The 27,572-nt window shown below is 45.5% G+C and overlaps 1 protein-coding gene across 1 annotated transcript in view; it reads left to right on the forward strand.

Moving 5' to 3' along the window:
* LOC137299451 (very low-density lipoprotein receptor-like) overlaps positions 1-14,805 on the forward strand; it is a 55,280-nt gene extending 40,475 nt beyond the window's left edge. The window contains exons 11-15 of the mRNA XM_067968187.1: positions 3,067-3,208; positions 4,110-4,253; positions 5,296-5,469; positions 6,241-6,397; positions 10,183-14,805. Of these exons, the coding sequence (XP_067824288.1) occupies positions 3,067-3,208; positions 4,110-4,253; positions 5,296-5,469; positions 6,241-6,397; positions 10,183-10,195 (630 nt within the window). The 3' untranslated portion in view covers positions 10,196-14,805. The remainder of the gene's footprint in view (positions 1-3,066; positions 3,209-4,109; positions 4,254-5,295; positions 5,470-6,240; positions 6,398-10,182) is intronic.
* Positions 14,806-27,572: the final 12,767 nt, after the last annotated feature.

Below are 27,572 nucleotides of genomic sequence, written 5' to 3' on the forward strand. Positions count from 1 at the left end.
AACGGGGCAGTGGCAGCATGGATACAGAATTGGCTAAGTGACAGGAAACAGAGAGTAGTGGTGAACGGTTGTTTTTCGGACTGGAGGGAGGTGTACAGTGGTGTTCCCCAGGGGCCGTTCTAGGACCACTGCTTTTCTTGATATAAATGACTTGAACTTGGGTGTACAGGGCACAATTTCAAAATTTGCAGATGACACAAAACTTGGAAGGTTAGTGAACAGTGAGGAGGATAGTGATAGACTTCAAGAGGATATAGACAGGCTGGTGGAATGGGCGGACACATGGCAGATGAAATTTAACGCGAAAAATGTGAAGTGATACATTTTGGTAGGAAGAACGAGGAGAGGCAATATAAACTAAAGGGTACAATTCTAAAAGGGGTACAGGAACAAGAGAGATCTGGGGGTATATGTGCACAAATCGTTGAAGGTAGCAGGACAGGTTGAGAAAGTGGTTAAAAAAGCACATGGGATCCTTGGCGTTATAAATAGAGGCATAGAGTACGAAAGCAAGGAGGTTATGATGCTATCTCTTCCCCAACTTCTTTTAATATGTGCGGAAGCAATCCATCTGGACCAGGGGTTTTATCCACTAAGTTTGATTAGTTTATCAGTTATCTCCTCCTTTCTATGTTAAATGCCTTTATATCTTTTTTGATCTCTTCTAATGTCATGCTCACCATGTTAGTTTTCATGGTAAATAATGAGGCAAAGTAATTAATTAATATTCCTGCTATTTTGCTGTCATTATTATGTGTATCCCTTAGTGGGCCTATCCCTATCCTGATTTTTCTCTTGTTATGTGTCTGTAGAATACTCTACTATTTCTTTTACATTCCTTGATAATTTAATTTCATAGTTTCTCTTTGCCTTCCTAATTGTTTTTTAAACTTCTTTCCTAACCTTTTTATATTCCCTTTTGTCATCCTCTCTGTTGTGTGTGTCTTTTTTTCTTTAGTTTCAATTTTGCCCTTATTTCTTTATTCATCCATGGTGTATCATTACTGGCTGGTTTGTTCTTGCTTTTTGGTGGGATATATTCCTCCTGGACTCTTGATCACTGTTTTAAATGTTTCCCACTGCTGTTCTATTTCTTTGTTTATCAGTAAATTTTTCCAGTTTATTTTCCCTAGTTACAAAATCAATTCTTTACCAATTTATTACTTTGGCCTTTATCTTAAACCTTATGTGTGATCGCTATTGCCTAGATGTTTCCCTACACTTCTCCTATCTGCTCTGGTTCATTTCTGGGTAAGAAAGGAGTCCTGCACACACTGTAAAAACTCCATTCCCAGTACCCCTTTACCTACCTCTTCTTGCCAGTTTATTTAGGAATAGTTAAAATCTCCCATGATTATTATTCTATGTCCTTTACTCATTTCGCATATTTGCTTACATATTTCTTCCTCCACCTCCATCTATTAGGTGGTCTGTAGTATACCCCTATTAGTGTGATCGATCCCTTCTTATCTTTTATTTCAATCCATGTGGATTCTGTTTCCATCCTTCTGTTATGTCCCTTTTTTCTACTGCCATTATGTTATCTCTAATTAGTATAGCTACTTCACCCCTTCTTCCTTCCCTATCATTTGATTATTTTATAACCTGCAATAATTAGTTGCCAGTCCTGTTCTTTATGTAGCCATGTTTCAGTTATTCCTACTACCTTTGGTTCCTCACTACGGATTATTGCCTCCAGTTCCTGTGTTTTATTTTGGATGCTGTACAGGCAGTTTAATTCATCTTTAATAGTTGTTCCTTTTTACTTTATTTTTAACAGTCCTTTTATACTTCAGTTTCATAACTGTATTTGTTCCTTGACCGTTTATGTTACCTTAATCCTTACTCTGGTCTGACCGTTATACTTATCTCCTTTTCTTTTATCTTTAAGCTTTTGTAATTGCTACCAGATCCCTCCCCCCATCTTGCTAGTTTAAAAGCTTATGCACCACCCTATTTATCCTTTCCGCTAGGACTCTGATCCAATTCAGGTGGAGCTTGTCCCAGTGGTACAGCTCCTTCCTGTCCCTATACTGGTGCCAGTGTCCCTTGAAATGGAACCCCTCCTCCACTATCCCTATGCTAATTAGCACGTGGCTTGGGTAGTAATCCTGAGATTACCACCGTGAGGTCCTGCTTTTTAATTTAGTTCCTAGCTTCTGATATTCCCTTAGCAGGACCTCCTCCTTGTTCTTCCTTATGTCATTGGTGCCGACATGGACCCCGTCAACTGGATCCGCTCTCCTCCCTTTCCAAATTCCTCTCCAGTTGCTCCGAGATATCCTTTACCTTTGCATGAGGTAGGCAACTCGCCCTCCTGGACTCTCGGACATGACTGCAGAGGACGCTATCTATCCCCCAATTATCAAATCCCCTATGGCTACAACCTTTCTATTCTGATCCTCCACCTCCCCACCTTGGGCTGGCTCATGCTCCACGGTCTCATGGTCAGCATTCTGGGCATCCTCCATGCAGCCTTCATCTTTATCCTCACAGGTATCGAGTACCCCGTACCTGTTGGATAGGACCAGTGTCTGCGGGACCTCCTTCTCTACCTCCCTTAAGTGTTGGAGTGTCTCTAACTCATACTCTGGCTCCAAGACTCTGAGCCGAAGTGTCTCAAGCCATACATTTACTGCAGATATGGTAATCCGGGATAGTCTCGCTGTCCATAGACTCCCAGATATTACCATCCCGACACTCGGCCTGTACTGCCACCTCTAAGTTTATAAGATAATGTCCAGCTGCAATCACAGTGGTATTTTTTAATTCATTGGATGTTGTGGCAAATGATGAAGATACCCACATATTTCTGTTTGAGAGCGTACAGTTGAAAGTATTGCTCAGACTTTTCCCAGTGTGTACGTAGTAACATTACTCTTGAATAATGTGTAGACGTAACTTCTAATTGAAAAATAAATGCAATTTCTTTTTTTAAAATTATTTTTGTGATAGATGAACTTAAACGAGCCTGCTTTAAAATTGCATTTGTTGGTGTTCCTGGTGTAGCTTGATTATATATGTTTATGAGCGTATATGTCTAACATGACAAATATTCTCCCTCAGGACCGTGCCTACTGGTCTGATGAGGAAAGCAAGGCCGTATACAGTGCTAACAAGCTTACGGGAGCTAATATGATGGTTCTGGCACCAAATCTCACTGAACCACGAGGTTTAGTCGTGTTTCACAAACTGATGCAACCAATTGGTACGAGAGAGTCTCTTTTTACTGAACACCTAGTCATGTTTTCCCTCTCGGTACGGATTAATGATGTCACACTAAGGTTATTGCCTTTTAAATTGTAGTATTGCCTCATAAAAGATTGTATAAAGCCAACTTTTCAAGGGAGATACTAGATTATTGACTATGCTGTATGTCTTAAGTCTGGTATAAGCTGACTATATGGTACCCATGTTCTGGCATGCACGTGACTATATTAATCTCAGAGCTGTTTGTGTCTTTTAAGAGCCGTAAAAGGTTTAAGTTTGAGGTTGGTTGCACAGCTCAGTGTCAGAGTGTTGGTGCGTAAATGCACGTTCCTATTGAGTTGCTGATCTGAGTCACGTTGGGGTATTGGGAAGAGGGGGGTGGTGGTGAAACAAACATGGGCCACTCTAGCACCCTCCTAGTGCCTGCTAGAGCAGTTGCCAAGCAGCAGCAAGTTGGCAAGGCCAATCCAGCCCGGTCTGATGGAATGAAAGCCTCAACTGTCTGCTGGCTCCAAGGTTCCTATGTGAAATAAGTTTGGTCTGTATCTGCCACTTCCCACTGGGTGTTGCTCCACAGTACAAATGTGCTCTGAACTCCTCTTTAACACTAACTGGCCTCTCTCACTGATGTGAGAAATGGAATTGTCGTGCTTGTGCTGTAGGTCTTGCTCTTCTGAGGATGCTGTTGGAAAGGTATTTTTGTAATAATATAGACAGAGGCTGTGGTCCTATTTCTGGACCGAATGAGTTCGAAACACTGAGTCAAGCACTTAATGGTTTATTAAGGGTTAAATGAACAAACCTACTCACAGCCAGCACCGAGATTGCAAAAGATGCTTTGCCACAGAAGACATACAGCCAGTTGACTGACTCTCTCTCTTTAATCTGTTGTGAATTAGTGAAGAACTGGTGTGTTGGAGGATCTGCTGCCTGTGAGTACCTGTGTGTGCCTGCTCCTTACACTGACCAGCACTCCCTGCGGTACACATGTCTGTGCCCAGATGGTATGAAACCCGATGAGACTGGACATACGTGTGAAAAGGGTAAGATAAAAACATTACTTAAACCAGAATAGATCAGTTTGGGGGAAAGGCCTATTGTATTCTATTGAAATGTTTTTCACAGATACTGCGGCAGAAATTTAAGATAAGAATTCAAAATGGAGTTTAGAAAAATAATTCTTTGCACAATAGTGGGGGTTCAAATATGGAATTCTCTGTCACAGAATTGAAGCAGAGTCTGAAATCCTTATGAAAGGCAATTCGATAGCTGTTGAAAAAGGGTATGGGGAGCGAGCAAGAGAGTGGGACTGAACTTGTTAATTGTGACATTGACTGGCCAGACGGTCAGTTTCTGTGCTGTAACATTCTATGACCCAATGACATGGAAATGCTCAATGCTGACACTGGTTGCAAGAACAGGGAATGCTTGATTGCACTGCACTGACAGCCCTTGCTCTGCTCAGTGCCCATTTCAATGCTCCCCAGCTCCAGAAATGTTCGCAGCTGTAACTCAGCATGGTCACAGGCCTTGTGCTTTCTGTATATTAACCAGGTAATCCAAAGAACTAGAAATCTTTAGTGCAAGGAAAATTGCAAATTATAAAAAAAAAATAGGTGGAAAATCTGAATTGCATGAAATTCATTTTTTAAACTTCCCAATGTTCTCCCTTCCTCTCTAGCGAGCACCGAGCCTCGCCGGGGCAGGTCCCCATGGGCACTGAGCCTCGCTGGGACAGTGAGCCCAATCCTGTCGTCACCTAACAAATGGCCTCCTTCTGTGCTGTAACGATTCTATGATTCTAATGTCTACACACCTATAATTCCCAGCAGGACTCACTGAACACTGGATAGCGATCAGGGAGTGGGAATCCTGGCTTGACGATTCACCCACTCACTGAGGCCAATTTCAGTGCCCCAGCTGAGATGCACTAGCTCAGCACAGACCAGGAATTGAATCTGTAAGTTTCTGGTCTGTATGGCTGAGTGCTACCCTGGGTGACGTCTTTACCTCGAGGCCTTTCCAAGGGCTCTACATGAACTTCTAATCAAAACGTTACCGTGGATTTTGTGCATTTATTTCCAGAAACTGATTCCAGCACTTCATCGGAAGGGGGAGCTGATTCCAGCACTTCATCGGAAGGGGGAGCTGATTCCAGCACTTCATCGGAAGGGGGAGCTAATTCCAGCACTTCATCGGAAGTGGGAGCTGATCTGAACCATCTCGATGCAATATCTGTAGGGATTATTGCTCTCATAGGCAAGTTTCTTTTGTTGCTTGCCTTGAAAGAGCATGCTAAAGTTTTCCATTTCAGGGAACTGTGTGGTGCAGTGAGGTAAACTATTTCCATTTCGAGATCTATGTTTGTATTTAGAGCTGATCTTTACGTTGAACATGGTGCGGGATAGGATACGGAGAGCAGCTGTTTGAATGAGCCTGGGAGGCCGGCCAGGAGAGAATTGGAATAGTCGAGACTGGAGGTAACAAAGGCATTGATGAGGGTTTCAGCAGCAGATGAGCTGAGGCGGGGTGGTGACAGGTGATGTTACGGAGGTGGAAGTAGGCGGTCTTGGTGATGGAACGGATATGGGGTCAGCAGCTCAGCTCGGGGTCAAATAGGATGCCACGATTGTGTTCAGCCTGAGGCAGTGGCCGGGAAAAGAAGTCTTCTGCCTGCAACACGTGTGGCCCTTTTCAGACTTTCAGATGCCTTATTTTTATTTCAATACATTTGGAGGAATGTTGAGTATACCTACGACTTAAGTTATAATTCTGAATTTTAAGGATTGATATTTTCCGATGACACAACACAAAACACGAGAACAAGCAGCCTGAACAGGATATGTAAAAGTATTTCAATTTTCCTTTTGATATTGGGGGAGGGTGGGGGATGATGTTTTCTAGGCAGACCTTCCTGCCGGAGCCCTCAATCTGCGTGCTCGGAACAATAGTATGAGCTCGGGTGTGATGTGTGCTCCACTTTCTTCTAAATTTTTAATTTGTTTTCCTTCTTTCCTTATTCTACCTCAGTGGTCCTGATTGGAATTGTAATGTGTTGCGCTACCGTGCATTGGAAAATGATATTCAGACGTATCAAAAAACCTCGCTGCTATTCTCCAGTCCATCTCAACACCGCAGAGAATTCAATGATCTGCAATGGACACAAAACGGACGCCATTTCTCAGCAGTAAGTTTTGCCACAACAGCATTAAAATTGTGGTCAATTTATAATGCCTTCTGCACTAAGTTAACCAGCACTTACCATGAATCCATTACAAGATAAAGGCAGGGACTGATACAATTGAGACTGTAACAAGGGAATAGTCCAGGGTCATACATCTCACTACTATGCCACTTACTAGTAGGATGTGGGCCCAAGCAAGCCATTAACCCCCACAGCGAATACCTGAACTTGGCCACCCTACCGGATATCAGGCACTCAGCAGAGGGAGGCAAGGACTATTGGAGGATGAACCCTCCAGGGTTTTCCTTGCTATTTTCAGTAGCCAGTGAAAGAAGGCTGCTGAGAGGGCTGGAAACATGTCTCCTGCCTGTTCTCTTGGCCAGGGGAGCAGCATGGCATGGGAAACTTGGGAACTTTGAGTAAAATTACTGCTATTCCCCCTCTTCTGTTCACTCAGCAATGTTTATTGAGGATCTGAGAATTCTGTGGCAATGTGGGGGGGAATCTAGCATTAAGGAAATCTATCTCAATGGGCAGCTGTGTTGGGATTTACCTGATGGCCAGTTGTGCATCGTACATGGGTTCTCCTTTTCTTACAGTGCTCAGGAAAAAACAGAATAGCTGGGATTGTCTCAGTTAAAGGGGCATTGTCTGCATGGATATCCTGTTTAGAGATTTATAACTAAGGGTGGATAGGAGCATGTGCCCATTGACACTGCACCAGTGGTGTAATTTATTGTAATCAAATCAGTGCACAGGGATAAAAAGAAAAAATGAATGCTGAAAATCTGAAATGATAACGGACAGAGCCAGTCTGATGAAGGGTTACACCCAAAATATCCTTTCTCTTTAGAAGCTGATTGACCTGTTGTGCGTTCTAACATGTTCAATCTTTGATATCTTTTTGTTCTGTACTAGTAAAGATTTGCAAACCATTTCTCCATGAAGATAGCACCCCTTTTAAAGGGGCAAGTTTTACCTTCCTCCTTACTTTTAAAGATTAAATGGTTCCAAAGAATTTTGTCACATTGACTCAAGCTAACTCATTAGTGCCCATAGTCAGCAAACAGCGAGAAGGCTGATTATGACAGGAATGGTGATGTGCTCTGTTTCGAATGATTAAAATCTCAGCATTATAATCTTTTCAGTGGAATTTGTAGAGAGGTTGGGGTGCTGGGATTTTTCAAATGGTCAACATTGCTGCTCTTTCTGTTCAATTTCCCCTTGTCCTGTAGATAAAGCAGTATGGCCGTTAGCTCCAAGGAAGCTCCAGAACCTCATCTCTGTGCCAGAAGGTTGTGTGTTCCAGCCCCACCCCAGCATTTGAATACATAGTTCAGGTTGAGGCTCCAGTGCAGTACCGATTGAGTGCTACAGTGTTGATGGTGCAGTCTATCAACTGGACTAGTCCCAACCTGCAGGGTCCCCACTACTGGAACAGAGAGCAAACTAGTCCCAACCTGCAGGGTCCCCACTACTGGAACAAAGAGCAAACTAGTCCCAACCTGCAGGGTCCCCACTACTGGAACAGAGAGCAAACTAGTCCCAACCTGCAGGGTCCCCACTACTGGAACAGAGAGCAGACTAGTCCCAACCTGCAGGGTCCCCACTACTGGAACAGAGAGCAAACTAGTCCCAACCTGCAGGGTCCCCACTACTGGAACAGAGAGCAGACTAGTCCCAACCTGCAGGGTCCCCACTACTGGAACAGAGAGCAGACTAGTCCCAACCTGCAGGGTCCCCACTACTGGAACAAAGAGCAAACTAGTCCCAACCTGCAGGGTCCCCACTACTGGAACAAAGAGCAAACTAGTCCCAACCTGCAGGGTCCCCACTACTGGAACAAAGAGCAAACTAGTCCCAACCTGCAGGGTCCCCACTACTGGAACAAAGAGCAAACTAGAGTCATAGAGTTATACAGCACGGATAGAGGCCCTTCGGCCCATCGTGTCCGCGCCGGCCATCAAGCCCAGTCTAATCTAATCCCATATTCCAGCATTTGGTCCGTAGCCTTGTATGCTATGGCATTTCAAGTGCTCATCCAGATGCTTCTTGAATGTTGTGAGGGTTCCTGCCTCCACAACCCTCTCAGGCAGTGAGTTCCAGACTCCAACCACCCTCTGGGTGAAAAAGTTCTTTCTCAAATCCCCTCTAAACCTCCCGCCTTTTACCTTGAATCTATGCCCCCTTGTTATAGAACCCTCAACGAAGGGAAAAAGCTCCTTAGTATCCATCCTATCTATGCCCCTCATAATTTTGTACACCTCAATCATGTCCCCCCTCAGCCTCCTCTGCTCCAAGGAAAACAAACCCAATCTTCCCAGTCTCTCTTCATAGCTGAAGCGCTCCAGCCCTGGTAACATCCTGGTGAATCTCCTCTGCACCCTCTCCAAAGCGATCACATCCTTCCTGTAGTGCGGCGACCAGAACTGCACACAGTACTCCAGCTGTGGCCTAACCAGTGTTTTATACAGCTCCATCATAACCTCCTTGCTCTTATATTCTATGCCTCGGCAAATAAAGGCAAGTATCCCGTATGCCTTCTTTACCACCTTATCTACCTGTTCCGCCGCCTTCAGGGATCTGTGAACTTGCACACCAAGATCCCTCTGACCCTCTGTCTTGCTTAGGGTCTTCCCATTCATTGTGTATTCCCTTGCCTTGTTAGTCCCTCCAAAGTGCATCACCTCGCACTTTTCCGGGTTAAATTCCATTTGCCACTGTTCCGCCCATCTGACCAACCCATCTATATCGTCCTGCAGACTGAGGCTATCCTCCTCGCTATTTACCACCCTACCAATTTTTGTATCATCAGCGAACTTACTGATCATACCTTTTACATTCATATCCAAGTCGTTAATGTAGACCACAAACAGCAAGGGCCCCAGCACAGATCCCTGTGGTACCCCACTGGCCACAAGCTTCCAGTCACAAAAACAACCTTCGACCATCACCCTCTGCCTTCTGCCACTAAGCCAGTTTTGTATCCAAAGTGCCAAGGCACCCTGGACTCCATGGGCTCGTACCTTCTTGACCAGTCTCCTGTGCGGGACTTTATCAAAGGCCTTACTGAAATCCATGTATACCACATCCACTGCGTTACCCTCATCCACACGCCTAGTCACCCCCTCAAAAAATTCAATCAAACTAGTCCCAACCTGCAGGGTCCCCACTACTGGAACAGAGAGCAAACTAGTCCCAACCTGCAGGGTCCCCACTACTGGAACAGAGAGCAAACTAGTCCCAACCTGCAGGGTCCCCATTACTGGAACAGAGAGCAAACTAGTCCCAACCTGCAGGGTCCCCATTACTGGAACAGTGAGCGGACCAGTCCCAACCTGCAGGGGATCCATTACCCAACAGCTTTTGTTGATATGTTCTACAGCAACGATGACAGTGGTCTAAAAGATTCAGACTCTCCAGCCTGAGGGAGATGCTGCAATTGAGAATTTTATGTTAGTGGATTCTGCTAAAGCTGCAATTTTGAAGGTAATTGTTTTGAGTTAATTCATAATAAGCTGATTTGATGATGAATTAGATTTTAGACTTGATCTGATCCAGCCTGGTCATTGGTTCTCGAGCGGGGCAGCATTTAGTCAATGATGGGAGCAAGGCCCAATTAACAGTGAAGTGATATCAGAGAGTGAGTGGTGGAAATGCACAGCAGATGTGTCAGGGGAGAAGACCAGTTAATGATTCTGCACTCAGTGAATGTTGCCTTGTTTTTTTTCACTTTACTTTCTCATTGAATCTGATCATTTTTATCTGATGCTCACTTGTTTTTACAGCTCTTTGCTTTAAGAATGAAGAGGAACGGGTCTGATGTTTTCCGTTAGAGGCGCAGGATTCCCATTTCCAGCAGGGATTCCTGTGATCAGTGGTCTTTGTGAATTGACCAGGCAGCCTAATGATCATTTAATCTTTCATTTTATTGCTCAGGGCATTGGTAAAATATTTATTTGTAAAGTTCTGGTACTATTTGTGGGGGCTCTTGTTTTGGTGCTCATGAAGGGAGTGTGTCCAAAAAAGCATTCCAGTGGGGCCCTATCAGTGACCCACCTGGAACCTCACTGACCATTTATTACTACACTGGGACAGAGGCAGATGCTGTAATTAAACACAGAATGAGCCTTCCTACTCCCAGCGTACCATGTTAACTACTAACTGCCACCAAAAAGATAGGTATTTGGAATTTCTTGGACACATTCCCAAAGTATTGACTCCATAAAAATTCTGTTTGGGTAATCGCGTTGCATAAAATGGAAGTTGATATTTGACATGGAACTCCGGTATGAATTGCGATTTCATCACTCAAAAAGGAAGTCACCGTCTTAGTTATTAGAAATGAAAAAGCTTTGTCACTTACTTCTCCCTTCTTGTTTATGGCCATTCCAATACTTAATTCTGAGTGGGATATGCCTCCCTCATTTGGTCAAGTGCCTACAGAGAATTTTGGTGAGGACGCAGTACATTAGGTTGTGGTGGATATTGATGGAAGTTCCCCTCGCACAGGATGTCCTGGGACAGTTACAAGCTGAAACCTCTCAGCAGCTGGGAAATATGTTAAAATCTTAGAGCTGGTCAATAGTTTTTTAATTAAAAACCCACGACTGCCACTTCCTTTTGTTGTCGAGGAGCTTTCCATTACAAAGTTTAAAACTCCAGTAAATGTTATTGGGTTACCCTGCAATCAGTCAACAAAAGCATTGGAGCAACCTAGAAATGTCACGATAAGGCTGAAATAACCGCCACTTAACGGAGGAATGTCCACTGGTTTGTACCACATTCCTCGCTCCGTACTATTACCGTCGTTAATTCCTCGCTCCGTACTATTACCGTCGTTAATTTCTCGCTCCGTACTATTACCGTCGTTAATTCCTCGCTCCGTACTATTACCGTCGTTAATTCCTCGCTCCGTACTATTACCGTCGTTAATTCCTCGCTCCGTACTATTACCGTCGTTAATTTCTCGCTCCGTACTATTACCGTCGTTAATTCCTCGCTCCGTACTATTACCGTCGTTAATTCCTCGCTCCGTACTATTACCGTCGTTAATTCCTCGCTCCGTACTATTACCGTCGTTAATTCCTCGCTCCGTACTATTACCGTCGTTAATTCCTCGCTCCGTACTATTACCGTCGTTAATTCCTCGCTCCGTACTATTACAATCAGTAATTGTAGCTTTTAGATATTTAACAATCACAATGTATTTGGGGGGGAGAGAGAGAGAGCATATGTGTCCCTGTAACAGTGCTGGAAATATTTAATGACTGACAATTGTAGCATTCTTAATGTTCTAACAGTAAGAAATTTAAGACACTTAAACATTTTTATTTACAACTTAGCAATTTTTATTTATTTCAAGTTTTATTTTTTGATTTCACATCAGAATAAACTTAAACTCAATGCTTGAAGATGACTGAATTCAACACCATGAAGGAAGGAATTTGATTTCCTGGTGTAAGCACAATTAATGGTCAGAGTGATATAATCCGCAGGGCAGCGCTGGGGTCGTCGCAACATGGGCTGCAGTGGGTGGGTCCAGCTGGTCTCGCATTGTTCACTGCAACTTGTCATGAAAGAGAGAGGAAAATGTAGTAGCAACTGGCCAGTGCTGCAGGAGTATTAGTGACAGTTCAAACTCCATGTCCCAGGTGGTCCTGCCCCATCAGAGTGGGGGGGAAGGAGATCAGAAAGGTTGTATAAAATACTGCATGGAAAGTAAAACACTGGCATTCTGAAACAACGCAGCGGGTCAGTCAGCATCTGTAGAGAATAAAAGAGAGATTATCGTTCCAGATCGAACCCTTCAAAACTGAAAAACCAGCTTATTGATAGAATCTGAAAAAGGCGTGGGGAAAACAGCAGATGCTGCAGTCAGACAGTGGAAATTAAAGGGTTAACTGACTTGCAACCTTCTTAAAAGTGGGAGTTTGTTAGATGATCTAAAATATCATTTCAACTTGTACCTGATACAAAATATCATCTCAGGGAAATGGGGATTTCCAACTGAGATGGTCCTGTATCATCGAACAATCTCCTCTTTTCTGCATGTCATTCATCCTGTTGATTTCCTCTCAGTGACTGGAATACATGCTGTTTTTCTGTTGATCTGCTGATTCATCTCGTTTTCAGTATTGAGGAAGGGTCCTGTCTTTTTTTTCTCGATGTAACTAACATGCTGTTCAGCATTCTCTGGGGGGTTTTTTATATTAAAATACTGCAAAGTGAATTGACTTGAAAGAGAGCTTTTGCTAAACTATCTTTGTTCTTTAAAGTAAGATTTTTTTCCCAAGCTTAATGTGTGGTTGATGCAGTTTACATGGATTAATTTGCAAGCTGTGCTAAACGACCGTCGCTTACTAAAAGTGGTCTTTGCCTGAGTACAACCCCATGTGCTTTGTTTATTCTCAAGGATTTCCCCATTACTGGAGGGAAATTGAAACCAAGTGGCCTGAAAGAAAGATGTATAACATCTACCTGCAAATGCAACCCAGGGTTCATCAATGGCCCGAGTTTGATCTCTCAGCCATCTCCAACGGTATGCTCGCCACAAAATAAATAAAACAGCAGTGTCACTGGAAGCACCAAGATGTCCCTTGGTTGGGTTGTAGCTGATGGTGACGATTGCTGTGTGCCAGGAAATGTAAACTAGGGTTACAGGTGGACTGACTCTCGGCCCCTTCTCCAGGCCAGTAGTCACTTGCGCTGATACAGTCCACCCAACATGTGGCTTAAGGAACCGCACTAGAGCGAATCTTCACATAGTTACCCAGTGTAGCCCAGTATAAAAATATAAATAGCAGAAGCGGAGTTATATTCAGGAACCATTTCCATGGAAACTGTTCTTTAATGAAAGCTGCTCTTAAACGCCAGGCTTTTTTTTTAAAATGTGAGGTTTGTGTAGTTATTTACTTCATGGATGCAAACTAGAGCCTTTTAGTTGTGTGAAGTGCATGATGAATTAACTGTGTTAATGTTGCAGAGCTATTTACCCATGTGTACATCTTGGTCCCTGCCTCAGTCAGACTGCATGAGGTAGGCTGGTTATTCCCAATCAGTAATTATCGGGATCCTTAAATGAGGATTGTCTCCTTTGCTAGGAATATTTATGATTTTATTTTTTTTCTCCGGTTGTGTATAATTATTTTGTAGAACTGTATGTAATTGCAGGGTTAACTGTACAGTTAAATTATTGCCATTTAGAAAATGGTTTCAGTGTGACCTGTTAATCCAGTGTTTAATGTGCTGATGGTGTGTAGTGGCACCAGGTGCTGATGGGATGCAGGCTTGTGCCTGTGATTCACATACTACAAGCTGCTGATCTCACACGCAGATTTCCAGCAGCAACAAAGAGTGCTCCCCGTGCAGATGGGGGAAAATCCAGTGTCATGTTGAGCGAGCAAGTCTCTGGCCAATCCCCCCACCTGGATCAGGGCGGACATCAAATTTTTTTTTAAAAAGAAGAAAAATACTTCAAAAAATCAAAGGTGAAAGTGTTTTAAATATAAATACCAATTGCACTCCATTTAGAGCAATGTGGTGTGAGTCCAGACAGTCGGGTAAACTGGATAAATCTCATCCACCTAAACCACAACAGCCATGTCGGTATGGTAGTTGTCAGACAGACCTCACTCCTGTGCTCTGCATTCCTCGGGGTAGATTTTAAACTTGCCGACTGTTATAGAAAGCGCCTGATTTTCAATGGAAATTAGTGTCAGTAACTGGCGGCCAATCCACATCGCCAGTTTTACACCTGGGCAGTGAGTTCAAAATCTACCCCAACGTTGTCTGCCTCCCCCTCCTGCTGTATCCTCCACTCTTAATCTCTGTGGGGAACCAAAACTGATGTGGGACCTGATCTTCTGGTCATAATATGTAAGCCGCACAAATCAACTGAAGAGAACTCAGTTCATAATAAGCTAATTACACTGAAGTTTAAAAAGAAACAAAATGTCACATGCGCACACTGTTCAGTTCTAAAATTGCACTTAAAACTATAAATCGTTGAATGAATTGAGTGAAACAATAAACTCGTCGGTTGTAATGAAAGTAGGAAATTGTTGTGTAAATGTGTGAATCATCTCCTTAGCTGCCTTGAATTCCCTGCACTGCCTGCTCAGTGACTATGACTACAGGTTCAGTACCTTTGTGGCACTCTACCTATCCAGGGAGAATGATTGAAAATTGAGCAACAAATTCAAAGTTAACTGTGTAGTTAAAAGTTAAAATATGGGCAGCCCTTTGTGAGGAGGGTTTTGCTTTGTTTTGTTACATTAACTGTTAACTGATTTACACGTTACCACTGGTGGTGTTAACTGATTTACTTATCAAATGGCTAAAATGTGATCCTTTTGCTGAATTGTATAGGAAAATTAAAACTGAAATGTGATATTTGGATTAAATCAAAACTTAAGGACTATTCTTTTGCTGTGTCTGAGGAGGATGTGTTTGCTCAACTGCGGATTTTACTCCTTTTGTAGCTCGCTGGCTGATTTTTCATCTCGACAGCGCCCCCCGCCCCCACCCGCATCCCTAGTCTTACTATCAGTTGTGACCTTGCCCAGTTTCCATCGTTTGTAGGCTTTCTGCAACTCCCCTAGCCAATATTTTGATGGTTCTGGGGCAGGCAGGGTGGGAAGCCCTCCAGCAATACAGGCCACAGGGAGGGTGGACTCTCCCACACACTCTTTCCCATCTCTTCCTCTGGTTTCCCACCTCTGTCTCCTCTCATCTGTCCTTTTATGTCCCTCTAATCATCTCATCTATAAATTACCTGTCTCTTCCCCCATTTCATCTCTCCTATCTCTTTCCCCTCTATCCCATCACATCTCTGCTTTCTCCCATCTCATCTCTTTCTCTCTTCTTCCCCCCCCCCCCCCCCCCCCCGGCTTTCAAACATTGGAGATGGTTTTCATTTTTAAAAAACAACTTGCATTTATATAGCGCCTTTAATATAAAACGTCCCTAGGCGCTTCACAGAAGCGTAATCAGACAAAAACTGATACCGAGCCCATAAGGAGATATTAGGGGTGACTAAAAGCTTGGTCAAAGAGATAGGCTTTAAGGAGGAGAGTGAGGCAGAGAGGATTAAGGAGGGAATTCCAGAGCTTAGGGCCTGGACAATTGAAGGCACAGCTGCCAATGGTGGGGGTGAAGGGAGTGTATAAAAAGAAAGAGTTGGAGGAACGTAGAGAAGGGAGAAAAAATAATTCTTTATTACAAATTTCACATTTGGAGATATTAGAATTTTAAACCATATCGATCCTGATTGTCCACCACAATCAAATAGTCAGAAAATCTCTTAACCATTGTTAATTTTTATAAGCTTAGAAAAGCCCTTATGGTTAAGAAGAAACATTTTGTTTTCAGCCCTAATCTCCCTTTCCACATTCCTCATTGCTCATGATTATCCTTAGTATGGGGGGCTCTAACTTTATCAAATACCTCCCTTTTAAATATGAGTTTCTCTATCCATGGAACTCTACACTTTGATACAGCATCTTTTCACCTTTAAAGGGATATGTTTATTTTGTCTTCTGTCTATCTCCTATTTGAAGGGTTCCTACTGCTGATCTGTCAACCACCTTTCTAACTTTTCTGCCCAGTTAATTTGGGCCAGATCCTTTCATCTCACTGAATTTTGTCTTTTCCAATCCAGCACCCTTATTTTTGACCCTGCATTTTCCTTTCCTGTCCTGATGTTGACCCTAACTATACTGGGCTCACAGTTTCTCAGTTGTTCTCCTACTGCATTTAGTTCTGGGAAATCAGGCAGTGCCGCTTCCTTGTTGGACCAGAAAACAGACTGAGCAAGGAAGCAGTCCTGAATTCTGAAAGTGTCTATCTTGGGCTGGTTAGAATCACCCAATATTATCTCATCTCTCTGAACTGTCTGTGTATCTCACCCTCTATTCTATCTCTACTATTCAGGGGCCGAGAATAAACACTGAGACTGGTTCAATTTCCCTTCCTAGTCCCTAACTGTATCACAAGGAATTGGGTTGTAAGGTATCCTCCCTCTGGGTTAGCTGTAGTCAGAAGGTTGTGGATTCAAGCCCACTCCAGAGTTGAGCACGTTATCTAGGCTGACACTCTCAGTGCAGTCCCGGAGGGGGGGGCCGCACTGTCGGAGGGGCACTGATAATCGCTCCTGTGAAGCGCCGAGGGATGGTTTTACTATGTTAAAGGCACTTTATAAATGCAAGTTGTTGACATTAAACTGAGGCCCTGTCTGCCCCCTCGGGTGGATGTAAAACATCCCCTGACACTATTTCAAGAAGAGCAGGGAATTCTCTCCGGTGTCCTGCCCAATATTTATCCCCCAACCAACATAATTAAAACAGCTTATTGGGTCATTATCACAAAAATACTTCATTGACTGTGAAGCACTTTGGAGTGTTCTGAGGTTGTGAAAGGCGCCTTCTCCCTCCCTCTCCTTCTCACCGAGGGACTGCTGTCTTTTGGATGAGACAAAATAAGCTGGGGCCCCTCAGGTGGATGTAAAGATCCCATGGCACTATTTTGAAGAAGACCGGGGGTCTAACCTCCATGGAAGGTGCTATATAAATGCAAGTTCTCAATACTCTGCCCGTGACCCCCCCCCGCCCCAAGGCTCTGCAAGCTGCTGGGGCATCGCTAGCTGTACCTGATTTGCACAGGGGATAGGAGAGGATGGGCAGGGGGTTTATTGTACTTCAAATGCCCCCTGGCCATGAGTGGCCAGCCTGTCTCTGGGGGGGGAGGGGCTGCGCTCTCATCCTTTAACCCTATCCGCCGGCAGCATGGGAGAGTGGGAGCGAGTCTCGGAGGCCAGGAGAGTCTCTGCTCAACCTCAATCAGGGCGGTACTCATTCCTCATCGGCTGGCGCTGCGGGGTCCGGCTGGAGTGGGAGACTGGCGGTGTGTTGTGCTAGCCTGACTGTGCTGCGGCTGGACTCGGCCCCTGACCGGCGCTTCCTGAATGCCGCTACTCCGCGGGCCTTCGGTGTCACTCTGCCCCCATTCTTGCAGTGGGTCCGCTGCCTCCTTCTCTTCATCACCCGCGGGGCCCTCACTCACCAACCTGAGCACCATGTCCCTAGCACCGGGGGGGGGAGGTCGATGCTGGGGGGTGGGGTTGACGCTTGAGGTGGGGCTGGAGAGATGGATGCTGAGCGGGGGCTGGGCATTGATCAGTTGGTGTGTCTCGGAGACCCTCGATGACTCAGACTATTACGCCAAGCTGAAGGCTCTAGAACGAACCTCAATCCTCAAAGGAGAAGACAAGGCCTTCAAAGATCAAGCTCTGAGAAAGCTGATCCAATGTTGCGATAACCAGTGTCCCACAGAAGGCTGATGGAATTGGAGTTCACTGTTGGCCAGATCTTCGGCTTAGAAAGCACACTCAGGCACCAGTTTTGTATATACAGATATACACTGTCAATATTTCTTCTGTATGTCTTAAAATGGTTACAGTACAGAAGGAGGCCATTTGGCCCATCGAGCCCGTGCCGGCTCTTTGTAAGGGCACTTTATCAAACACCTTTTGAAAGTCCATATGCACAACATCAACCAGATTGCCCTCATTAACCCTCTCTGTTACCTCATCAAAAAACTCAATCAAGTTAGTTAAACACAATTTGCCTTTAACAAATCCATGCTGGCTTTTCTTTCTTAATCCAAAATGTCTAAGTGACTATTAATTTTGTCCCGGATTATCGTTTCTAAAAGCTTCCTCATCACCGAGGTTAAACTGACTGGCCTGTAGTTGCCGGGTTTATCCTTACACTTCTTTTTGAACAAGGGTGTAACATTTGCAATTCTCCAGTCTCTGGCACCACCCCCGTATTTAAGGATGTTTGGAAGATTATGGCCAGCACCTGTGCAATTTCCACCCTTACTCCCCTCAGCAACTTAGGATGCATCCCATCCGGACCGGATGACTTATCTACTTTAATCATAGAATCATTAGCAGTTACGGCACAGAAGGAGGCCATTCGACCCATCGTGTCCATGCCGGCCGATAAAGAGCTATCCAGCTTAATCCCACTTTCCAACGCTTGGTCCGTATCCCTGTTGGTTACGGCACTTCAAGTGCTCATCCAGGTAACTTTTAAATGAGTTGAGGGTTTCTGCCTCTACCACCCTTTCAGACAGTGAGTTCCAGACCCCCACCACCCTCTGGGTGAAAATATTTCTCCTCAGCTCCCCTCTAATCCTTCTACCAATTACTTTAAATCTATGCCCCCTGGTCACTGACCCCTCCGCTAAGGGAAATAGGTCCTCCCTATCCACTCTAGTCCCGTCATAATTTTGTATACCTCAATTAAATCTCCCCTCGCCCTCCTTTGTTCCAAAGAAAACAACCCCAGCCTATCCAATCTTTTCTCATAGCTCAAATTCTCCAGCCCTGGCAACATCCTCGTAAATCTCCTCTGCACCCTCTCTAGTGCAATTACATCCTTCCTGTAATGTGGTGACCAGAACTGTGCTCAGTACTCAAGCTGTGGCCTAATTAGTGTTTTATACAGTTCCAGTGTAACCTCCCTGCTCTTATTCTATGCCTCGGCTAGTAAAGGAAAGTATCTCAAATGCCTTTTTAACTACCTTACCTACCTATCCTGCTACCTTCAGGGATCTGGATGTGAACGCCAAGGTCCCTTTGTTCCTCTACACCTCCCATTTATTGTGTATTCCCTTCCCTTGCCTTGTTTGCCCTCCCCAAATGCATTATCTCACACTTCCCTGGATTGAATTCTATTTGCCACTTTTCTGCCCATCTGACCAGTCCATTGATATCTTCCTGCAGTCTACAGCTTTCCTCTTCACTATCAAACACACGGCCAATTTTTGTATCATCTGCAAACTTCTTGATCAAGCACCACCCCCACCCCCCCACATTCCAGTCCAAATCATTAAAATATATCACAAAAAGCAAGGGACCCAGTACTGAGCCTGCGGGACCCCACTGGAAACAGCTTTCCAGTCGCAAAAACACCCGTCAACCATTACCCTTTGCTTCCTGCCGCTGAGCTAATTTTGGATCCAACTAGCCAGCCAAGTACCGCCTGCCTTTCTAGTACCTCATGTTTATCAATTTTTAGCCCAGCCAATATCTCAACTACCTCCTCTTTTACCATGACTTTGGCAGCATCTTCTTCCTTGGTAAAAACAGATGCAAAGTGTTCATTTAGTACCTCAGCCATGCCCTCTGCCTCCATGCGTAGATCTCCTTTTTGGTCCTTAATCGGTCCCACCCCTCCTCTTACTTCCCATTTACTATTTATATGCCTATAGAAGACTTTTGGATTCCCTTTTATGTTGGCCGCCGATCTATTCTCATACTCTCTCTTTGCCCCTCCTATTTCCTTTTTCACTTCCCCTCTGAACTTTCTATATTCAGTCTGGTTCTCTCTTGTGTTATCAACCTGACATCTGTCATACGCCGCTTTTTTCTGCTTCATCTTACTCTCTCTCTCATCATCCAGGGAGCTCTGGCTTTGATTGCCCTAACTTTCCCCCTTGTGGGAATATACCTTGACTGTACCTGAACCATCTCCTCTTTAAAAGCTATCCATTGTTCAATTACAGTTTTGCCTGCCAATCTTTGATTCCAATTTACCTGGGCCAGATCCGTTCTCTACCCATTGAAATTGGCCCTCCTCCAATTAAGTTTTTATTCTAGATTGCTCCTTGTCCTTTTCCATAACTAATCTAAACCTTATGATACTATGATCACTTCCACCACTGTCACTTGCTCCACTTAACCCACCTCATTCCCCAGAACCAGATCCAGCAATGCCTCCTTCCTCATTGGGCCGGAAACTGATCAAGGTCTCCTGAACATACTTCAAAAATTCCTCCTCCTCTTTGCTGTTTACACTATTACTATCCCAGCCTATATTAGGAAAGTTGAAGTCCCCAGTTATCACTGCTCTGTGGCTTTTGCACCCCTCTGTAATTTCCTTGCAAATTTGCACCTCTGTATATCCTTCCCACTACTTGGTGGCCTATAGAATACACCCAGTAGTGTAATGGCACCTCTATTGTTTCTCAACTCTAACCAAATAGATTCTGTCTTTGACCCCTCAAGGACACCCTCGCTCTCCAGCACTACAATATTCTCCTTAATACTGCAACCCCCGCCCCCTCTTTTTCTTGAACGCCTTGTATCCAGGAATATTTACTACTCAATCCGTTATCGCCACAACATCATATTCCCATGTGGCTATTTGCACTTGTAGCTCACCAACCTTATTTACCACACTTCATGCGTTTACACACATGCACTGTAAACCTATCTTAGACCTTCTAGTATTCTCTGTTAATCTTCTATTGTTTAGTAGCAGTACATCAATCTTAAGCATTTTTCTGATGTTCTTCTGGATTTATATAGACCATTAGAATGGCTGATGGAGATGATGATTTTCTTTTGATGTGCTTTTTTGTTTCCTTTTTCATCTTCCCTCCAGTCCTCCCCTTCCCTCCTCCTCCCTCCTCTTTCCCCATCCCCACCCCCTCCCTGCAAAAAATAATTCCATGGGGGGATACGTAGAGAAACTTGTCCCTTTGGAGTCCCCCTACTTCCTCACTGAGCTACATCACTGGCAACTGGAATGAGGAAAAAAACTCGAGGGGCAAGAGAAAGAAAAAGGAGCATTAGCCCAGCATGCACCAGCCTGCTTTCTCAATCTGTTTGGTTCCTTTTAATTGTGGGAATATGATTGTCAGCCTCATTACCAAACCCCCACCAATTCCTGAACCCAAGGCCCCCTTAAGATAGGGGTGATTGGCTGAGAAATCCCCACATTAAAGTGTCAACAATCAATGTAGGAAATGTGTTGCAATTTACCATATAGGTTAATGGACCAACCCACCAACCCCAAGAATAAAATATTTTGTAAATAGCCAGCATAAAATGCAGCATTGGGGGGAAACTCTTGGAATACCAGAGATCAAGAAATGAACAGCTGCACCTAGCTGTATCTCTCACTATTTTCCCAGTTCTGTGCGCACAGCGATTAGCAATCTGAATACCAGGAATAGTACTCCTAGTCTGAGTTAGAACAGTAACACTCACAACAGTCACAGGGTTCAAGTAATATCAGCAAGTCAGGCAGCATCTGTGGAGGAAGAAACCGTTAACATTTCAGGTCAAAGACCTTTGAGCTTTTTTAGCATTTTCTGTTTCTATTTCAGATTTCCAGCATCTGCGGTATTTTGCTTTGGGTGCAACTAATATCAAATTACTCAGTTCTACTTTAATCACACAGCCTTAGTTGGGTTCAGCTTAATATAACCTCAGCACAGATTGAGAACTTCATTGAATGCAATGTTTTATAGTTTGTATAGCATCATGTGCCTTCTCTATTCAAGCATATGATATTCGTAAAAAGTTTTATGAACTGCCCAAAAAATAGTGTAACATCAGTTTAAAGTTGAATCCTCATCTGAAATTATCTGATTTTCTCTCTCTCTCCCCGTCTCTCTCTTTGCCTCTCTCACCCTCTCTGTTTCTTTTTCCCTCTCTGTCACACTCTCACTCTCTTCCAGTCTCTCTCTCTGTCTCACACTCTCACTTTCTGTCTTTCAATCTGCAATGTGAACGTTGCATCTTTTGCAAGTTCTGCACAGTTCACTTTTTGTTCCTGCTTCCTTACGCATCCTCTTTGTTCCGACCAAACTATTTTTCTCATACTTTGAGAACCTAGTTTACTAAAGTCATTCATCACAATAATGGTAGAACTTTAAATTTGACTTCCTTCAGCTTTGTCTCTTTTAGTTTTCTTGGCCCAACAGCGTCTAATCCCATGGGGGTCTGTGTCCCACGGGTTCGCGTAATGCTGGAGCATGTGGTAGGTCCAAGCAGGTCTGCAAAGGTCCTCAGAGCAGTCTGTATGTCCTCCATTGGTGCTCAGGCTGCTGCTATGGAGGATGGAGTGAGCAGTCTCCTATAGCATCAAGTACAGAAATCACTAAAAGTTGGTTGGCAGGTACAAAAAATAATTTAAAAGGCCAATGCAATGTTGGCCTTCATCTCAAGGGGGGTTGGAATACAAAGGGGAGGAAGCGATGTTACAGCTGGACAGAGCTCTGGTTAGACCCCATCTGGAGAGACTGCGTCCAGTTCTGGGCACCGCACCTCAGGAAGGATATATTGGCCTTGGAAGGGGCAGATTCATCAGAATGATACCAGGGCTTAAAGGGTTAAACTATGAGGTGAGGTTGCATAGACTGGGCTTGTATTCCCTCCAGTAAAGGGGTGATCTAATTGGGGTGTTTAAGATAAGTAAAGGAATTGAGAGGGTAAATAGAGAGAAACTATTGCCTCTGCTGGGGGAGTCCAGAACAACAACAACTCGCATTTATATAGCGCCTTTAAGGGGTGATGTCAGGAATTACTTCTTCACACAAAGGGTAGTGGAAATTTGGAAACTCTTTCCTCCCCCCCCCCCCCCCCCAAAAATGCTGTTGAGGCTGGGGGTTAATTGAAAATGTTAAAACTGAGATTGATAGATTTTTGTTAGGCAAGGGTATTAAGGGATACAGAACCAAGGTGGGTATGGTGAATGGTAGTGAACAGCTAAACAACTAACGGGAGGAGGAGACTCTGTAAACATCCCCGTCCTCAATGATGGCGGAGTCCAGCACGTGAGCGCAAAAGACAAGGCTGAAGCGTTTGCAACCATCTTCAGCCAGAAATACCGAGTGGATGATCCATCTCGGCCTCCTCCCGATATCCCCACCATCACAGAAGCCGGTCTTCAGCCAATTCGATTCACTTCACATGATATCAAGAAACAGCTGAGTGCACTGGGTACAACAAAGGCTATGGGCCCCGACAACATCTCAGCTGTAGTGCTGAAGACTTGTGCTCCAGAACTAGCTGCACCTCTAGCCAAGCTGTTCCAGTACAGCTACAACACTGGCATCTACCCGACAATGTGGAAAATTGCCCAGGTATGTCCTATCCACAAAAAGCAGGACAAATCCAATCCGGCCAATTACCGCCCCATCAGTCTACTCTCAATCATCAGCAAAGTGATGGAAGGTGTCGTCGACAGTGCTATCAAGCGGCACTTACTCACCAATAACCTGCTCACCGATGCTCAGTTTGGGTTCCAGACAGGGATCGGTATTGGGACCGTTGTACTTGACTTTTTATTAATGATCTAGATGTCGGTGTTTGGGGCACGATCTGCAAGTTTTCAGATGATACCAAGAGCTGTACGAGTGTCAGGATTGTAGACGATGCTCGACTGCTTCAGGCAGATCTTGATGTGTTTGGGGGACTGGGCTGGTGACTGGGAATGATGTTTAATTTAGAAAAGGGCAGTGTTGTGCATGTGGGCAGGACAAATGCTCAACATACATACACCCTTCAGGGAAAAGCATTAAAGCAGGTGGAGAAAGAGATCTGGGTGTTCTAGTTCATAGATCGCTAAAGGTTCATGAACAATGCTGTGAAGTGATAGCTGGAGCCAATAGGGTGTTGGGGGTATTTATAGGACAATTGACTCTAAGAGAAAGCAAACTATTTTCACCTTATACAAGTTCTTGGTCAGGCCTCAGTTGAAGTATTACGTTTCTCTGTGTCCAGTTTTGGTCGTCTCATACGATGGGTGATATTGAGGGTTTGGAAGGGGTGCAGAGGAGGGCAACTGGACTAATTCCCAGCTTAAAGCATCTTAGTTATCAAGATAGGCTAAAAGAGAGGTGTCGGCTCAGGGGTGATCTGATTGAGGTTTATAAGATGATGAAGGGATTAGATTGTGTTTCAGTTGACAGTTTGTTCCAATTAAATCCGTTGGGGAGGACGAGGGGTCTCAATGTTAAGTTGTATCACTAGAACTGGGTTAGATGTCTCCCGAAGAAAAGTGGAACTCGAGAATAGGCTGCCGGCTCGTGCCTTGGATGCCGATTCGCTGAATTCCTACAACACAAGCTGGACCTGCTTCTGGGCAAGGGCCTAAAGGTGAGGCGGGGGGAGGGGGAAGGGTCCACAGGTGAGGCCGGGGGGGGGGGGGGGAGGGAGGGTCTACAGGTGAGGCCGGGGGAGGAGAGAGGTCTACGGGTGAGGCCGGGGAGGGGGGGGGGTCTATGGGTGAGACCGGGGGTGGGGGGGGGGGAAAAGAGAGGTCTACGGGTGAGGCCGGGGGAAGGTGGGGGGGTTGGGGAGGGTCTACAGGTGAGGTCGGGGGGGGGGGGAGGGTCTACGGGTGAGACCTGGGGGAGGAGGGTCTACGCGTGAGGCCGGGGGGGGGGAGGGTCTACTGGTGAGGTCGGGGGGTGGGGGGGGGAGGGTCTACGGGTGGGGGTGGGAGGGAGGGTCTACGGGGGGGGGGAGGGAGGGTCTACGGGTGAGGCCGGGGGTGGGGGTGGGAGGGAGGGTCTACGGGGGGGGGAGGGAGGGTCTACGGGTGAGGTCGGGGGGGGGGGAGGGTCTACGGGTGAGGTCGGGGGGGGGGGGTCTACGGGTGAGGTCGGGGGGGGGGGAGGGTCTACGGGTGAGGTCAGGGGGGGGGGGGGAGGGTCTACGGGTGAGGTCGGGGGGGGGGGGGGGGGAGGGTCTACGGGTGAGGTCGGGGGGGGGGGGGGAGGGTCTACGGGTGAGGTCGGGGGGGGGGGGGTCTACGGGTGAGGGCAGTGAAGACCGAAACAAAGTAGCTATTTAGTAAGTCTGCCATTTCCTGGTTTCCATTTCCATTATTCTCTTGTCTGCCAATAAAGGGCCCACGTTACTTTTAGCCACCCTCTTTCTCTTAATATTATTTGTAAGAACCTTTAGTGTTGTCCTTGATATCCCTCAAGCTTTTTCTCTTATTCCCTTTTTGCAGCTCTTACCACTTTCTTTGTTTCCTTTTGCTGTTCTTTATTCCTCTCCCAGTCTGCGGGATCTCTACTGTTCTTTGCCTTTGTAGAAACCCTTTTAGTTTTATACTATCTCTCACTTCCCTTGTTGACCAAGGTTGTTTAATTACACAAGTAGAGCTCTTGCCCTTTAGGGGTCTTGCATTCTACCAAAAATATTTTTCGAACACCTCCCACTTTTCATCCGTAGTTTTATCCGTTAATAGTTCTGCCCAGTCTGGGCAAGGAAACCTCCTGCTGATTACCACCTACCGCCCACCCTCAGCTGATGAATCAGTCCTCCTCCATGTTGAGCACCACTTGGAGGAAGCACTGAGGGTAACAAGGGCACAGAATGTACTCTGGGTGGGGGACTTCAATGTCCATCACCAAGAGTGGCTCAGTAGCACCACTACTGACCGAGCTGGCCGAGTCCTGAAGGACATAGCTGCCAGACTGGGCCTGCGGCAGGTGGTGAGCGAACCAACACAAGGGAAAGACCTACTTGACCTCGTCCTCACCAATCTACTTGTCGCAAATGCATCTGTCCATGACAGTATTGGTAGGAGTGACCACCGCACAGTCCTTGTGGAGATGAAGTCCCGTCTTCACACTGAGGACACCATCCAACGTGTTGTGTGGCACTATCACCGTGCTAAATGGTTTAGATTCAGAACTGATCTAGCAGCTCAAAACTGGGAATCCATGAGGCGCTGTGGGCCATCAGCAGCAGCAGAATTGTATTCCAGCACAATCTATAACCTCATGGCCCGGCATATTCCTCACTCTACCATTACCAACAAGCCAGGGGATCAACCCTGGTTTAATGAGGAGTGTAGAAGAGCATGCCAGGAGCAGCACCAGGCATACCTAAAAATGAGGTGCCAACCTGGTGAAGCTACAAGACAGGACTACATGCATGCTAAACAGCGGAAGCAACATACTATAGACAGAGCTAAGCGATCCCACAACCAATGGATCAGATCAAAGCTCTGCAGTCCTGCCACATCCAGTTGTGAATGGTGGTGGACAATTACACAACTAACAGGAGGAGGAGGCTCTGTGAACATCCCCATCCTCAATGATGGCAGAGTCCAGCACGTGAGTGCAAAAGACAAGGCTGAAGCGTTTGCAACTATCTTCAGCCAGAAGTGCTGAGTGGATGATCCATCTCGGCCTCCTCCCGATATCCCCACCATCACATAAGCCAGTCTTCAGCCAATTCAATTCACTTCATGTAATATCAAGAAACGGCTGAGTGCACTGGATACAGCAAAGGCTATGGGCCCCAACAGCATCCCGGCTGTAGTGCTGAAGACTTGTGCTCCAGAACTAGCCATGTCTCTAACCAAGCTGTTCCAGTACAGCTACAACACTGGCATCTACCCGACAATGTGGAAAATTGCCCAGGTATGTCCTGTCCACAAAAAGCAGGACAAATCCAATCCGGCCAATTACCACCCCATCAGTCTACTCTCAATCATCAGTAAAGTGATGGAAGGTGTTGTCAACAGTGCTATCAAGCAACACTTACTCACCAATAACCTGCTCACCGATGCTCAGTTTGGAGTCCGCCAGGACCACTCAGCTCCAGACTTCTTAACAGCCTTGGTCCAAACATGGACAAAAGAGCTGAATTCCAGAGGTGAGGTGAGAGTGACTGCCCTTGACATCAAGGCAACATTTGACCGAGTGTGGCACCAAGGAGCCCTAGTAAAATTGAAGTCAATGGGAATCGGGGAAAACTCTCCAGTGGCTGGAGTCATACCTAGCACAAAGGAAGATGGTAGTGGTTGTTGGAGGCCAATCATCTCAGCCCCAGGACATTGCTGCAGGAGTTCCTCAGGGCAGTGTCCGAGGCCCAACCATCTTCAGCTGCTTCATCAATGACCTTCCCTCCATCATAAGGTCAGAAATGGGGATGTTTGCTGATGATTGCAGAGTGTTCAGTTCCATTCGCAACCCCTCAGATAATGAAGCAGTCCGAGCCCGCATGCAGCAAGACCTGGACAACATCCAGGCTTGGGCTGATAAGTGGCAAGTAACATTTGCGCCAGACAAGTGCCAGGCAGTGACCATCTCCAACAAGAGAGAGTCCAACCACCTCCCCTTGATATTCAAGGCATTACCATCGCCGAATCCCCAGCCATCAACATTCTGAGGGTCACCATTGACCAGAAACTAAATTGGACCAGCCACATAAATACTGTGGTCACAAGGGCAGGTCAGAGGCTGGGTATTCTGTGGCAAGTGACTCACCTCCTGACTCCCCAAAGCCTTTCCACCATCTGCAAGGCACGAATCAGGAGTGTGATGGAATACTCTCCACTTGCCTGGATGAGTGCAG

The sequence above is a fragment of the Heptranchias perlo genome, chromosome 29 (assembly GCF_035084215.1).
Source record: "Heptranchias perlo isolate sHepPer1 chromosome 29, sHepPer1.hap1, whole genome shotgun sequence".
Taxonomy (NCBI): domain Eukaryota; kingdom Metazoa; phylum Chordata; class Chondrichthyes; order Hexanchiformes; family Hexanchidae; genus Heptranchias; species Heptranchias perlo.